The following is a 16,497-nucleotide window of genomic DNA, read 5'->3' as shown; positions in this document are numbered from 1 at the left end:
AACTGCCCTAGGCTTTTTCTACATGATTGAATAATTATCCTCTAATCAGTACAGTAATGAATAACTGCCTCTTATAAGTTTTGGATATTTAGATCCAACTTTATTTCATTAGGTTTATCACTAAATCAGAACAACCAGCTGTCTCTTATTGACTATAAGGTATGTTTCTATTTAAAGGTGGAAGTTACCAGTGAATGTTCTATGAAAAACTGTGGACCCTAATTGTTAGGTCTCTGCAGTAAGTCCAAAATGTAGAATCAGTTAATAGGAGATTCTTTTCCTGCCCTTGAACTAAATCCATCCCGTTTCATCATTAATAAAAAAATCCCATAATTATAAACTTGTTTTCTTTTTGGGTGCATGCCAGCTCTGAACTACCTTGAGGAAAGGTCTGAGGTCACAGAATTCCTAAAAAACCCAGACATGTGGGTTGTTATGAATACAGTTACAAGTAGGACTTTATCTTTAAATTCAACAGAAAGTCTAATGAATTCTGAAAATTATGTCAAATCATATTTGTTGGAATTAGCAACCAGGGGAAGCCTGAAGAAAGCACAGCATTCTATCATGCACATGAGGATACCACATGTGAACATGTCACTCTCAAAGTCCCCTGCTCAGACAATCTAACTGTGCTGCATTTGACATTTTTAACATGAATAAAATAGCTATTCTGATCTTTCTTCAGTGATGCGAATTCACCATGTGTGTCTGTGCTGCAGTGAAACTTTCTTGTGATCATAAGTAAAGTGGAGCAAATCAATCTTGGACTAAAGCTCTATGTAGCACATACCATGTATCTGAGTGTACAAATGGTTTCCATACAAGGTAACTGTAGTCTAGGAACTTGAGAAACACCCTCCTGGCCCTGTCTGCTGTTCAGTCTCTGATAATGTGATGACAAACCCTTCTGTAGTTTCACTTCTCAATAGTCACTCTACCCACTTTTCCCCATGTATACATCATGTAGAGAAACCTTTCACTGCACGCTACAAGTGCGACAAATATCTGTGTACCTAAAGGATCTCTCGTTAATCAAGGATTCTCAAATCACTCAGTCTTTAAATTAAGGCCAGGATTCGCAAATCACTCAGTCTTTGCAAATCACTCAGTCTTTAAATTAAGGCCAGATTCTTGCTGAAATGTAAGTGTTGTCTCAAAGGGCGCCAGAGTAGCTTTGGAACATGTGATCAAGACTGAACAAATGAGGGAGACATGTAGGGCAGAAAATGTAACGGTCCTGAAAATGAGTGCCTTCCTTAATTTTGCAGTGTAAGTGTTTCACTGGCTGAGCCGGAGCCTAGTCCATCATAGGGTGCAAATGCTCAGGAAGGTTGAGGCTGTGAGAAAAGTCTAAACAGAAAGTCTTAGAGGATCTAGGATCAGGATTCAAAACAGGAGGAAGAATCCAAAAGGAAGATGATAGTAAAGAAACAGAAATATAGGTACAAACTACAAAATCGGACTGAAAATTGAGAATACTTAAATTTTTAAAAATTTTTTATAGTAAAAGGAATACTGCCATCAATTCCCTTCATAATACCTCCCCTCAATTTGAACACTTTGATTCCGTTGTTCTTGTCACTTCCTGAAGAAGTTCTGGAGGTAATCTCTTATTGAGTGTCTCTAGGTATGCTACCAGGGCTGCCTAGATGTGCTAAATGATTTGAACTCTTTACCCTTCACAGTCATTTTGGCTTTGGGAAAGAGCCAGAAATTGCATGGTGCAAGATTTGGTGAGCGGGGGCAATGAGTACATACTGTAATATTTTTATGAGCCTCCCCGTCTATTGGACAGGACTTGGAAGAAGCATTCACCATAGTTTTGATCACATCTTGTAAAGACACTTGTGAAAGAGGACGTCCAGAACTGCTTCAGAAAGTGGTAAGAACAGTGGACAATGGGATAGGTGAGGGGAAATGAGGGAAAGTATACTGAGGAGGATTAATGTGCTTTTTACTGTAGGAACCTGTTTATAATTTAAACACACACGCACACACACACACACAATGTATATATATGTTTATCTTCCTTTGTATAACTTCTATACTTTTTTCTTGGGTCCATAGTTAAGGATGATACAATGGTCTCCCCTTAACTGTGGGGGATATATGCTGGGATGTTCCACAGATGCCTAAAACCATAGATACTACTGAACCTCACATATACTATAATTTTTCCTACATGCAAATACCTAAAATAAAGTTTTAGTTATGAGTTAGGTGGGTGAGAGATAACAATAGAAAATAATAAAATAGAACAAATCTAATAGTAATCTGTAATGAAAATTATTACAATTTTATGATTTATGTTTGGAATTTTCCACTTAATTTTTGGGGGGCCAAGTTGACCATGACTCATTAGCCCTGCGAAAAGGAAAATACAGATGCAGGAGTACTATTGTCTTTTGCACAGGGAAATAAAAATAATAGATGTTACCACTTCAGCAATTCATGATATATGCATACCTTGTCTATTGCTTAAAAATTGCTTTTATTGTCACTCCTTTATATTTGAATTAGTTGACTTGTTAATAGTCACCATATTACCTAGGATTTTCCTGTCCTCAAGACTCACCACCATTACATGCATTGGCTTGATCTTTGCCTTGTTTGTTAAAGGAAACCAAAGCACGCAGAGAGTGCATTGATGCATGAAATATCAGTGTTCAGGACAGGTCTGGGACCTAGTAGGCACTCTACAAATAACTGTTTAATAATCGAATCATCTTTTCCCTATTTGTCCAGTTTTAGAAAGAATTTACATTATTGTGAATGTGTTTCCCTACAGTCTTTCCCTTATAAAGCTGGATCAAAAGGATAGATGATTTTGAATACTGCAAATAACTGAGGTCAGAAAAACACACATGATCATATCTATAATATTACAAAAATTTTTAGTCTTTTTTTACTGATTTTTGAGAATACAGTTTCTGGTTTATAAGTCTTGTATTGGATATGGATGATACGATATCTTTTCTCAAGCTGTGGCTTGTCTTATTCTTGTAGCACTATCTTTCAAAGGGAAGTTCATAGCTTTAGGAAATCTGACTTATTTTTCTCTTCTTTTCTTTTTCTCTTCTTTTTTCATCATTAAATCTATAAAAGCTTTATCTTGCCAAGAGTCACAAAGATTTCCTCCATGTTTTTCTTCTAGGTGTTTTTGAATTTTAGCTTTTATATATATGCTTATGATTTATTTTTAGTTAAATTTAGTATACAAGTAATGTTACATTCTTTTATGGGCTTACCCAGATTTTCTAGCACCTTTTATGGAAAACAAATACTAATTCTCCAATTTTCTTGGCACTTTGGTAAAAAATTAGTTTTCTAGTACATGTATGAACGAGCTTCCAGACTCTTCATTCTTTTTCGTTGTTCTATGTATCTATCTTTTTGCTAATACTGCTTTTTCTTAATTCCTATAATTTTGTATATCATGAATTCAGAACATGTGTTTTCAAACTTTCTAAAACTGTTTTAACTATTCTAGCTCCATTATCTTTTCTTATAATTTTAAAGTCATCTTTACAATTCCTCCAAAAAGTTTGATTTGGAGTTTGACTGAGATTGGGATGAATCTCCATTAAATTTGTTTTTAAGTATTACAGCTGTGCTGAATATGCACAGCAAATACAATTCTAATAAGAATAAAGCAAGCGTCAGAAGAAGAAAACGAGAAGGAATTTTAAATATGCACATATCAGACAGAGGAGATGTTAAGCTTCCTACTATTGATCCTACAAAATTTAGGATTGCAGGAACATTGACTGACTAGATCCACTGATGTCTCAGGGATGAAGGAGCTAAACAGCATCTCAGGCATTAGGAAATATTACTAGTCAAAGAAGACAAAATTCCACATTCTACTGTGTCGCTAAGTGTTTCAGAAAGTAAAGAATGGGTCTGGCAAAGCTCTATTTACATTTTGAGATTAAAGTCTCTTACCTGTCCCACATCTAAAAGAACTTTTCATCTAAAAGCCAGAAAAACCTCGTTTTATGCAGAGAAATTAATGCAGATTAATCACAGGCACAATTATCTGGACCTTTTAGGCACGTTTGCTCTTTGTGACTCAGTACCACAAAACATTTTAAACTACGTCATCGGGGTGAAGATCTGTACCTGGTTGGGTAGTCAGCCCCGGCAGAGATTCTTGCAACTGATAAGTGGAGGTTGATGATGACGTGCAGTCGGCGGTGTTATTTGACGTCATATACGCTCCATACGTTGATGCTGAGTAATACTGTGCATACTGGTTTTGGCCAAAGGCTGTATAGGATGGATAATCCTGAAATAATAATTGAGATGTGTATGTTTGAAACAGAAATTATCTTCTGGTAAGCTAAAAACAATCTCTATGGTAAATGAAAGATTATTATTCAGCTCCATTTGTTTCAGAGTTGTCAGCTTTGATGTGCTTTCTCCTAGTGAGTGAAGACTATTTTGCAGACATTTTGTATGTACACAAAGTAATGAACTTCTCCATTGCCTTTGCAAGCCAGGTGCAGTACAGATTTCAAGTTGCCTAATGGTAACATGCACTTCATCCCCTACCTCCATAGTTACTTATCCAAGGGCTTACGTTATTGAGATCCATCCACTGAGGAGAAAAGGAAAGAGGTTCATTTTTGAGAAATTGATTTTTATCTATCTCCTAAGCCCCCAGCAAGGAGCTATGGCTGTTTCTCTCAGCTTCTACAAAAAGCTGTGTGCACTTTTGAAACCTTTTGTTTTCCTTCTAGACTACCCATGATAGTTTCATTTTCTTGGCAGGAGGTACAGAGTACATAAATGCAGGTGATTAAAGAACTTTTTTTTTAAACCCAGTCTTAGTCTTTCACAACTATGTGCTACCTGAAGACTTGATCTAATCTCCTGAAGGAACTGTTCAAATATTTAGTTTTCTCCTTTGTTACAGACAAAAATGAAACCATTGGATCAACTCTTCTGACCTGTTTTTCATTAAAATATTTTTGAAGAGCCTTAAAATGATAAGAATGATCCCTCTAAATATTTTGCATATTACAATGATGGGTAAGGACTTGTTATGATAAATGGTGTTTAATATATCTGCCATGTTTTGGCTCAAAAATGTTATCGATGATGACAAATCTTTGGTCAGGATTGAGATTCCCTATTGTGAAAAGATCAGAGGGGAACAAAGATCCACGTTTGGTGTGATTTCAAAAATGGAAATTCTCTGAATGTGTAAATATGTATGTTATCAGAAAGGATTAAGTAATATGGCAGAAAACCAAAACGCTATTAGTCTGTTAATTTCTGGTTCTAATGCTTCCTACCACTGTCTATGAGGCAAGGGTAAAATCTCATCAATATTTGAACAGTTCCTAGCACACATTATTCTCAAAGTCAACCGTGGTAGCAAACATGTATGACTTTGTATCAAGGTATTCTTCTAAGGGCTCAAATGGACTTGCTCATTTAATCATCACCATCTTACACTGGAAAAGGCTGAAGCTCAGAATGATTAAGTGATTCGCATAGCTATCGCCTAGCTGACCCCCTAGCTGGTCACACAACTAGTCATTTTCTGAGCTGGAACCGTAACCGGGAATCTCAATGCAGCATTGGTGTGCTGAAGCTCCAGGCCAGCCTGCTAATGCAGAGGGAAAGAGAATTACACACCGGAAAGGACCCCTAGTCGCTGCTTGAAACACACCTCCAAAACTGCCCCTTCTCCTCATCTCTACTCTCGTCATTCCTGGCTAAGCTTCTACCTTTACTTCCTGTTGCAGGCTATATAATCATTTTGTAATGTAGCTCCTTGTTGCCGTTAGTTTTTATCAAAGATACTGAAGCCGGAATAATCTTTGCCAAATACCAACTCTAGGACTCCATTCTCCTGCCAAAACCCTTCAACAGCATCCTACTGGGCTTGGAACAGTATCCAAAGCCTTCCTGTAACTCACAGGTCCTCATGTGAGTAGGCCCCGCCTACCTCTCCACCGTGACCTCCTACCACCCCTTGCACCGACTGAATTCCAGCTCTCCTAGAGCACAATCCCGTACCTCAGGAACTCTCTGCTTCCTTTGCCTCAAAACTCTTGCTTTCATTCTTCACCTAACTCTGAGAAGTCTTGGCTTAAATATTGTTTCCATAAAGCAGGCTTCTATGGACCCCACCCTGAGCAGAATTAGATATCTATTAATATTTTCAGTAGGATCTTGCTCTCTCCCTTCACATATGTTCACTGTCTGCTTTTCTTTGTAGGCCATAAGTCCCATGAAGTCTGGTACAGACCTGACACCACCCTTGTATCCCCATGTGAGACCAATTCCTGATTCTTAACACATACTCAAGGCTTGCTAAAAGGGTAAACTGCCACTTAGACCACCATTGAAAGTGTAAATTATATTCTATTCCAGACCTACTCTTAAATCTTCAGATAGAGCTGGATCACATCTATGCTTATGTTTTGGAAATATGTTTTCTTGCCCTTTATGAATTTTTCTTTGATCTTCCAAAATAGAATAGAGTAGTATTTCCTCACCCTACCTTGTGTCTAGAGTATAGTTCTATTATTACATTCAGTATATTCTACCCTCTTCTTTTTAGAAAGACTGTGTCCCTTGAAAAAGCAGGAAACAACGACTGTCTTTGAATTTTCAATGCCTAGTTCACAAATTTAATGTACAGCAAGTGCTTAATAAATCTATGCTGTATCAATAAATAAATGGTGGAATTAATCTATCAAACATTCTATGTTTTTAAAATAATATATCTATCTATCTATATATATATATATGTTGTTTCTGATGTTTACTGATTCAAGGTATTATTTTCCTGCTTCCAAATTTCAGTTTAATTCTATCAGAATATTTTAATTCCACACTATGTTAATAATCCAAATTTCCTCTTGGCCTTGGATTATGTTAATAAAACCACAAGAACAAAATTCAAATTGTTTTACTATATTACAGAACATGCAAGCACTTGTGCAGAAGCTCAACATTTTAAAATATCTAAAGGAACAGCAATGACATTAAAGTAATTGTTCAGTGAAATAAATCAAACAGACAAGTTTCAATACTGCATGCATGGTTTCTTTTATATGAGAAATCCAAAGTATAAATAAAGAGAAAAATGAAGGGTAGAGAGTAGAAAACAGGGAGACAGGAGAAGGGGAGGGGGACTAAACTGTGGTGGAGAGAGGAAGGGGAGATGCGTGGAAGGGGAACCAAAAAAATTAAGGCGTGCTGTGCACATGTATCACGATGTGGGACCACGATTAAAGCAATCATCATGCACTGCAAATACGTACAAATAAAAATTAAAATAAAATGTAAACATTAAAAATACAAAGTAGTGCCCTGCCTGTCCAGAAATCAGCTACCCTTCCTTCTCTACTATGCTGAACATGGTTGAAAATCAAGAAGTGAAAACAAGATTCTGAGATGCCAACACCAGCCACAAATTCATCTCTGTGCCCAGTGCCTTACTCAGGGACATTCAGTCTCGCTCTACACATACTACTGACAGGCTGGATGTAAAAACTCATGAAAACAGGAATAAATTCAAATGGGGGGAGGACCAGGACCTAAAGGCAAACTCAGTGTGTAAAGCAAAAAGCACAGGTATTAGGGAAGTAAAAACCAAATACTTGGTGAAAGACTCATAGAACTAAAAAATAAAACAATAACATTAAAACCCTAGAATTGATAGGAAAGGAAGAAGTTAAACTATCATTATTTGCTGATGATATGATACTCTACATTGAAGATCCAGAACACTCCACCAAAAAACTTCTAGACTTAATTGACAGATTCAGTAAAGTATCTGGATACAAGGTGAATACCCAAAAATCAATAGCCTTTCTATACACAAATAACAGACAGACAGAAAGAGAAATAAGGGGAAAAAATTCCTTTTACAATAGCATCCAAAGAAATGAAGTATCTAGGAATCAATCTAACAAAAGAAACAAAAGATCTCTACACTGAAAACTACAGCACTCTGAAAAAAGAAATCGAAGAGGATATAAAAAAATGGAAAGATATCCCCTGCTCCTGGGTAGGAAGAATCAACATAGTGAAAATGGCCATACTACCGAAACTGCTATATACATTCAATGCAATGCCAATTGAAATTCCAACACTATATTTCACAGAACTGGAAAAAAGAATCCAAAAATTCATTTGGAACCACAAGAGACCTAGAATAGCAAAAGCCATTATAGGCAACAGTCACATGGCACCAGGTGTAACAATTCCCAATTTGAAACTATACTACAAAGCCACTGTGATAAAAACAGCATGGTACTGGCAAAGAAATAGGCCTGAGGATCAGTGGAACAGACTGGAAGACACAAAAACAAATGCAGATGTACTCAGCTACCTCATCTTTGACAAAGGAGCTGACCATCCTCAGTGGAGGAAAGATAGCCTCTTTAATAAATGGTGTTGGAAAAACTGGATGTCAACCTGCCACAGATTAAAATTAGACCCTTATCTTTCGCCATGCACTAAAATAAAATCCAAATGGATTAAAGATCTAAACATTAAAACAGAAACATTAAACTTGCTGGAAGGTAAGTTAGGCAGAACTCTGAAAGACATTGGTATAGGAAAAGACTTTATGAACAAATCCTCAGTAGCACGGGAACTAGCAGAAAGAATCAACAACTGGGATCTCATATTACTAAAAAGCTTCTGTACTTCAAAAGAAACCATCAGCGGAACTAAGAGACAATCTACAATGTGGGAAAAAATTTTTACCAGCTGTACCTCAGACAAAGGACTATTATCAAGGATATATAAAGAACTAAAAACAATCAGTCCCCCCAAATATAAAGACCCGATTCAAAAATGGGCATCCGAAATGAACAGACATTTCTCATACAAAGAAGTAAAAGCAGCAAGAAAATATATGAAAAAATGTTCCACATCACTGGTCATTCGAGAGATGCAGATGAAAACAACACTGAGATTCCACCTCACCCCACAAAGAATGGCTGCTATCAAGAAATCACACAATAACAAATGTTGGCGGGGTTGTGGGGAGAAAGGAACCCTCCTCCATTGTTGGTGGGAGTGCAGACTAGTGCAACCACTATGGAAATCAATATGGAGATACCTCAAAGAGCTTGGACTGGAGGTTCCATTTGACCCAGCCATCCCTCTGCTGGGTATCCTTCCAAGAGAACTAAAAGAATCATATCACAGAGAAGTATGTGCACCCATATTTATAGCGGCACAGTTTCTAATAGCTAAATCTTGGAAACAACCTATTTGCCCATCCGTTGGAAACTGGATAAAGAAGTTGTGGTTTTTCTATAAAATGGAATATTACTCAGCCATAAAGAGCGAGAGAATAGATTCATTCATAGGAAAATGGATATATATTGAAGATATACTCCTAAGTGAAATAAATAAGTCCCACATGTGTAAATACCAAATAGTTTCCCTGGTGTGAATATTCTGCAACAATGCATAAGATTCTAATAAGATTACTGACATTTAGAAATGGGAGGAAAGGAGCTAAAGGTGTAGGGAAGGTGTGATACATAGGGGAAGAACAAAAAGGGAAAAGAAAAAAATGTGAGAGAATGAAAAGATGAAAATAAAGTGTTTGTAGATGGGGAGGGGAGGAGGGGGTGAAGGGAGGGCAGAGGTAAGGGGAAAAAATGAGAATCAAGACTTGCCATGTAAAGGTACATGATCCCAACAATGAATGTAACTGTACTGTATCCCTAAAATGTACCAATAAACTCAATAAAATAAAAAAAAAAACCTAGAATTGAAAAAAATAATACTATTGGAAAGCTAACAGTATTTCCGCTAGCCAATGCTATCTTTTTGAACTGAAAACGTCTTGTAGTCTACAGGACAATCCTATAATTGATTATTATTCAGTTAATTAATATTTGTAGTGAAACCTGTGCTGTATCAATAGTAAAACTGCATTTAGGAAAGTTTAAGGTAACAGTAAAGTATGCAATCTATTTTATAATTATATGGTACATGACTGCAAATTAAATGTTTAAAGGACAAACTTTTTTTGTTTTGTGTTGTTTTGTTTTTTGAGACAGGGTCTCACTATTGTAGTTCAGACTGACCTCGAACTCACTATGTAGCCCAGGCTGGTCTCGAACTCACAGAAATCCTCCTGCCTCAACCTCCCGAGTGCTGGGATTACAGGCATGCGTCACCACACACGGCTAATGGACAAGCTTTTAATGCTAAAGAAATTGAAAAGTTAATAAGAGATCCCAAGAATGCTTGACAGGTAATTTTGGGCTATCTTGAAATGCCAACTTAATTTTAAATAAAGAAACATAATTTTTATAGAATGTATTCTCTTTTTTTTGCAAAATGTACATGACAACTTGAAAGTATTCTTCAAAAATCTGCATTGGATATGAGAAGCATAAATATAAAGCGCTACTATACCTGTTGTGAACCACTGAAACTTGTTGAATTCGAAACTGAATTATTTGCATAAATAGTAGACGATGGTGCAAAACTAGAACCTGGAGGTAAAGAACAAATTGCATTTTAAAAAATTTCACATAATTCAATCATAGGAAAGCATGGAGTTCTGTCATTTACAACAACATGGTTAGAAACTGGAGGATATTATTTTCTTTTACGGGACACAAGTCAGGTCCAGCAAGACAATTACACACGGTCTCACTCATTTAAAGAATCTAAAAAAAGTTGATGGCTTAGAAGATGAGAGGAGAACAGTGGTTGTCACAGGCTAGGGTGAGCAAGGGTACAGGAGGATAGAAAAAGGTTGGTCAACAGGTACTGAGTTACAGATAGCAGAAGGTAGTTCTGGTGTGATGATGCCCAGTAGGGTGACTATAAATAATGAGGTGTTATGTGTTTTTGAAAAAGCTAGAAGGATTTTGAATGTTTTTATCACAAATGACATTTGAAGAACTGGGTTGGGATGATAAAGAGTACAGAGGATATTTCAATTAAAAATTACAGTAAAAGGCACATTGCCATGAATCACTCTCAAAATACTCAAAACGCTCTTATCCCATTGCTGTTGACAATGTGTTTTTAAAAAATGAAGTATTCACTGACTATATTTTTTGAAGATCCCTTGTGTTTGTCTTGTTTCAACATTATACAATGTATACCTGTATTAAAGTATTTCAGGGTACCCTATAAGTAAGCATTTATGTATAAATTTGAAAATAATACATAAATAAAATTTCTACACACCCCCAAACCAGTTCTTTTTTGGTAAAATAATGCAAATATCTCGCTTTGCATAATTCAGTAAGGAAAACATATCTTGAGTTTTGTTTTGAAGGCAGTAATTCTGAAGTTGAGAGATTTACAAAGTAAGTGTGCAGAGCTCTGGCACTTCCTATGACTGCTGGTAAGGCCTTTCCTGATGAAAGTGCTGGGCTAACCAGAAACAAACAGAGACAGTCTTCCCAAGGACTGAAGCTAGAGTGAAAGTCTAGAAGTATAGGGGAACTCAAAGGATAGAATACAATACAGGCTGAGACTTTTCCAGGAAACAACTAGAACTTTCAAATCAATCGCTTCTCAGCCTTTTGGCTAAGATCAAAAGTAAAACTTTCACATCATACCCACTGAATTTGCATATGAAAACAAGTAGAATATTCATACGGAGTCGTTATGAAATAAAAGGAAACGAACACAGAGATTCCTTTTAGAACTGATGCTGGCAGCTTCTACTCTTTCATTCTTCTATGTTCTTCCCTTGGAACTAGAGTTGTGAATTCAGGTTCACAACTGAGGAAGCACCGTTTACACGAGTCTAAGATTTGAGGGTCTTATAAAACTGCAAAGTCTAAAATTTAATCATTTTTCACAACCTTGAAAAACAAATGAAGGTAGATTATGATTATAAATTTTTCTCCTTAAATATGTCCTTATTGGTAGTGTGTTTTCAGGAGTAAAATGAAACACAAGAAGGCCACTGATTATGTTGTATCAGCATGTCCCGACTACCAACATGGTATGTAATCAGTACAATTTGTTTGGCCTGGACAGACAGTAAGATAACATCTGGGGGCAAATGAGACTTTTTTTAAGCTTGCTGTCATACTGCTAATTGAGTCTCTGTGGCTCACTGTAGTTACACAAAATGTGATCAAGCAATACAGTTAACATTTTACTTTAAAAATGTATTATTGTAAAAGACACATTGCTTCTAATCTTCCTCAAAATGCTCCCCTGGCTTTGAATACATTTATTCCATCATTCTGGCCACTTTCTGAAGGAGTGCTCAAGCCCTCTTTCCTAAATATCTTTGGTGGCTTTGTGTGGCTGCCTTGATGTTCTGAATCAAATATTTATCTTTCTTGGTCAATTTGACTTTGGAGAAGAGCCAGAAGTTGCACAGTGCCTGAGAAGACTAACGAGGACACACACTGTAATGTTTTTATGAGCCTGCCTTTTTGTTGGATGACATTTGGCAGCAGCATTCACCATATTTCTTTTTTATCACAACTCATAAAGACATGCACCTAACAGCATGTATGGAAATATATTTCCACTTCTAGGTAAAATGAGCCATAAATGTCTTATGTTTAATTTTAGTCAAGTGACTAAAATGTCAATATGTTAGTTCAAATATATTAATATAGCATAGCCCCAGATAAGTTACTAACAATTTAGATATAAAGACAAATAAGAACTAGTTTTTAATGTTTTAACTATGTCATTGAAGGTCTTTCTGCCAATATTACATAAAGATCACACATAATTTTTAACAGGAGTCAAAAATGAGAAAAAATTTTCCAATGTTTGTATACGGAGGATAGTAGGGGACATATAAATAACCTATTAAGAAATATAATATCAACAGGAAAAAGTTATTTTAGGGATAAACAAAGCCATCAACCAATGCTAATTATAAGTAAGAAAAGTGCTAACTTACTTTTACATACAATAACATATTTCAATCAAAATAGCATTACATTCTTACGGGATATTCAGAAGACAATATTGCTTTCTGCTCTGAATCTTCTGGACACTCAGCAAACATCAAACGTATAAATGACTAACCTAGTGTTTGTCTTGAAAGTTGCTTTGTTTGGACTTGATTTCCTGCTGATGTTATGCAGCTTAAGCTCAAGCATTCACATCTGGTATGAGTCACGTTTCTCTACCTATATTCAACTATTTTCATATTTCTGCCTGGTTGTTGGTCTTATGTGAAGAAATTGTGTAAGCAGTGGTAAGATTTAACAGTGTGTTTAGGATCAGCTATTTCTTAGGCTGCTGCCATGGAGTCCTATGCAAAGAACTCGTTCTAACAGATTCCGCTCATGGCCGCTTACCTGGCATTTGGTAAGAGTAAGGTGTCTGGCCCGGTTGTGGGGTCGAAAACCCTGGGCTGTAACTGAGGCAGCCACTCTGCAATGGTGACTGAGTTTGGGAAAGGCCACCCTCAGTCTTGATGGCTGGCAACATCACACCCAGATCTGTTTTGAAAATGCATGTGCAAACCAGTTAATTAGTAAAATGATCTGTTGAGCACTTACACTAGAATATAAAGCTACTAGTCAGCAGGATTACCTGCTAATAACCAAGGAAGAAGAGAGAGATGGGAAATACCGTAAGTGGGCAGGCTGTAGGGCTGTCCGGTCTGTGAGTAGGCTGTGTAGACGGCGGGCTGCTGCATTCCTGAATACTGAGTCTGGCCCGCGTAGGCAGACATTGTTTGAGCTGCTGGTGTAGAAAGAATGTGTGGATAGGGCCTAAATATCAGAAAAATAGCATTACTGTGGCAACAAAGACTGCATATTAATTCAGACAGCTTAGATTCAGTGAAACCCTATCATATCCAGGGAATAATCTTCCTCTTTATCCACACACACAAATAATGTTAAAGATAGAAGAAAGAGTTTGAACATCAAGAGTCCGAGCTCCACTACAAACCTTTGACAAATAATTAAAACTTCCTAACACTATATCTCATCTTAAAATGAGAAATTTGGTTTAGTTGGCAACTGAAGTCACTTCCAGCTGTAGAACTCTTGTTTACATCTGAACCGGCAGTCCAATTAATATCCAGGCGAACAAAATTGAGCACACGAATTACAGTAACGTGCTCAGAAGTGTATTTATACTCATCACAAGTGAATGCTAGTATACAGTAATGACAAAAGTCTATCTAAAAGGCCTTCCAAGAGTTCACTATCAAAAATTGGAAATCTTCAAAAAAAAAAAAAAAAGGATTCGTCCTGGGAAGAAATGGAATGTCATGCCCTGTATTATTTCATGTTCCATATAATGTTTCTAAGGAATAGCCAATCCTAGCCTATACTTACAGACATTCTCTATGTTGCAGAAAGTCATATTATATTTCAGTGTGTACGTATCAGGAAGGTAAATTTTTGGCACATCTGGCTGATCCCAAACAAATTTAGATGCACAGTCAATATAGTTCAATTTGAAACATCTACCACGTTTTAAATACGTTGACGTTAGTTACAAAAACAATAAAGCATATTCTTCAAAAGTGTTTTTATTATCACTTGGAATCCAATACAAACAGTTCAATGATAGAATGAATTATGAAGTGTTGAATTGGGCAAAATGTGATCTCTTCAGATTTTCTTTAAACTAGTAAGCATTTTTTGATTTTCATTAACAATAATGTATTTTGGCATGAACTTGATGATTTCCTCAAAGTACATAAGTATTCAGAATAAAAGAAATTATCCATAAAAGTCAAGTCTTTATTTCTATTTTATATATTTACTACCATGTCTAATCTATCCATCCATGTAGAGAACCATGATATATGTATATGCATAAATGTTTTTCCAATTTAAAGTTGTGAACATAGATTGATACATGTAATTCCAGGAAACTATTCTAATAAAATGGACTCTGTTTTCCACTTACTTGGATGGGTACAGCTGAGGGGAGTACTGATGCGCTGACCGGGGGCTGTAGCCACTACTCGTTATTACTGTAAGACACAAAAACCAGTGCACAAAAGTTGCATCATAAACACATTTCATTGGACAGTTGACAGCCAATTTAAAGGAATTGCCAGGCTAAAAAGGTCTTTCTAAAATATTATTCATTTTCTAAAAAATTAAATCAACTCATTTTTCTAAAAGTAATATTCTAAAAAGAAACAGCTCTCTAAAACCATTTTTTTCCAAATTCAACTGCTTCTACTTTTGCTCTAGGAGCCAGAAGTGAACATTTCTCTCACAAATCACTGTATCATTCTTTGATTTTCTGAAATCGCCAGCAAACTCTTATGTAATTGATCGACTGGGAATAGCTATCTTTGATCATAAAGTAATTCAACTTTCATGATATAAAAGTAAATTTTTAAGTCAATAATTTTAGAATTAGTTCCAAATACTGTGGCAATATGTTATATTCATATTTAATCTAATTAAAATCTAATCTAAATTTTTAAAAATTTGATGTTCTGACTTTAATTTCCTAATTCTAAACATGCGATTGTTTTCTATTCCCTTTCATTTTGCCAATCAGATTTGGTTAAAAATATAGTATGCAATACAATATCCTAGTAACAGTAATAATTGTCAGATACATAGAAAGCATGAGTGATACTGCAATACTTTATTTTGCACATCATCACAAAAGGCAGTAGCAATCATATTTACAAAAATATTTTGAAGGATAAGATAATAATTTTCTGAAAAGAATTTAAAAGTCAAGATCATATTGTATTAACATTTTTTCCAAATATGCACCCCATACTGGAATATATCCAAAAGTTGGAAGTTTCTTTCATTTAACCATCTGCCTTGACTAAGACAGATGAAATATATGGACTCAAGTATTGAGCCAGTCCCCTCAGAGCCAGTCCATACTGGGCAAGCACACAGAGTGTCTTTATTAGGCCATCTGCTGTTCATTCCCTTTTCAAAAAGATTAACGTAGTACACAATGCAGTGCTGGAGTTAGTTTAGTCCAATCAATCATAGTTAAACTTCAAAGTACTATGCCCTTTCTAAGTTGTTCATAATAATTTTGGAGCTAAACTTTTAGAATTGTACAAGTGACAAATAGATTTAGGTTGCTAATTATTTTTTGAAATATGATATATTTCCATATCCAAATACTGTTAAGTACCCTTGTGATCTACTGCATCATAAACAGGCAGAATCTAATATATTTAAAATGCTATTTTGCCTGTAAGGGCAGCCTATGAAAAGCATATTTCCAGTTTCATAGCAATTGTACAGTAATCACATTTTCATGAATATTCTTAGTCAATTTTGGAAGTTATCAAATATGATCAGAAGTGTTACATCTAATCAGTTTCAGGAGCCAAACTTTAAATGATTTCTTTATATAGAGTTGGAAACAAATTGACCAATCAACAATTAATTTTCTAAAAACTTGAAAGAATATTAAAACTTTCAAATAACTTCAATGAGAACAGACTTTGTACTATCTCATGTACTATATCTAACTATACATTTTATAATAATAGTATTATTCCACAGGAAATGCAGTCTAGCTTAGTAATTCACAATAGTGAGC

General features: G+C 35.8%; 1 protein-coding gene across 6 annotated transcripts in view; it reads right to left on the bottom strand.

Moving 5' to 3' along the window:
- Positions 1 to 16,497, bottom strand: part of Eya4 (EYA transcriptional coactivator and phosphatase 4) — a 263,877-nt gene that overhangs the window by 40,868 nt on the left and 206,512 nt on the right. For 5 of the 6 annotated variants that reach the window (XM_033763240.1, XM_010626650.2, XM_033763241.1 and 2 more), the window contains 5 exons: positions 14,869 to 14,935; positions 13,573 to 13,715; positions 13,296 to 13,439; positions 10,414 to 10,493; positions 4,126 to 4,291 (listed from right to left, as the gene is read on the bottom strand). In XM_033763240.1, coding sequence (XP_033619131.1) covers positions 4,126 to 4,291; positions 10,414 to 10,493; positions 13,296 to 13,439; positions 13,573 to 13,715; positions 14,869 to 14,935 — 600 coding nt within the window. The remainder of the gene's footprint in view (positions 1 to 4,125; positions 4,292 to 10,413; positions 10,494 to 13,295; positions 13,440 to 13,572; positions 13,716 to 14,868; positions 14,936 to 16,497) is intronic. The other variant, XM_019207810.2, reaches the window with a different exon arrangement.

This window comes from Fukomys damarensis, unplaced genomic scaffold (genome assembly GCF_012274545.1).
Source record: "Fukomys damarensis isolate Sample0158 unplaced genomic scaffold, DMR_v1.0_HiC HiC_scaffold_14, whole genome shotgun sequence".
In the NCBI taxonomy this organism is placed as follows: domain Eukaryota; kingdom Metazoa; phylum Chordata; class Mammalia; order Rodentia; family Bathyergidae; genus Fukomys; species Fukomys damarensis.
The sequence above is the reverse complement of the archived record's forward strand: the minus strand, read 5'-3'. Positions and strand labels throughout refer to the sequence as shown.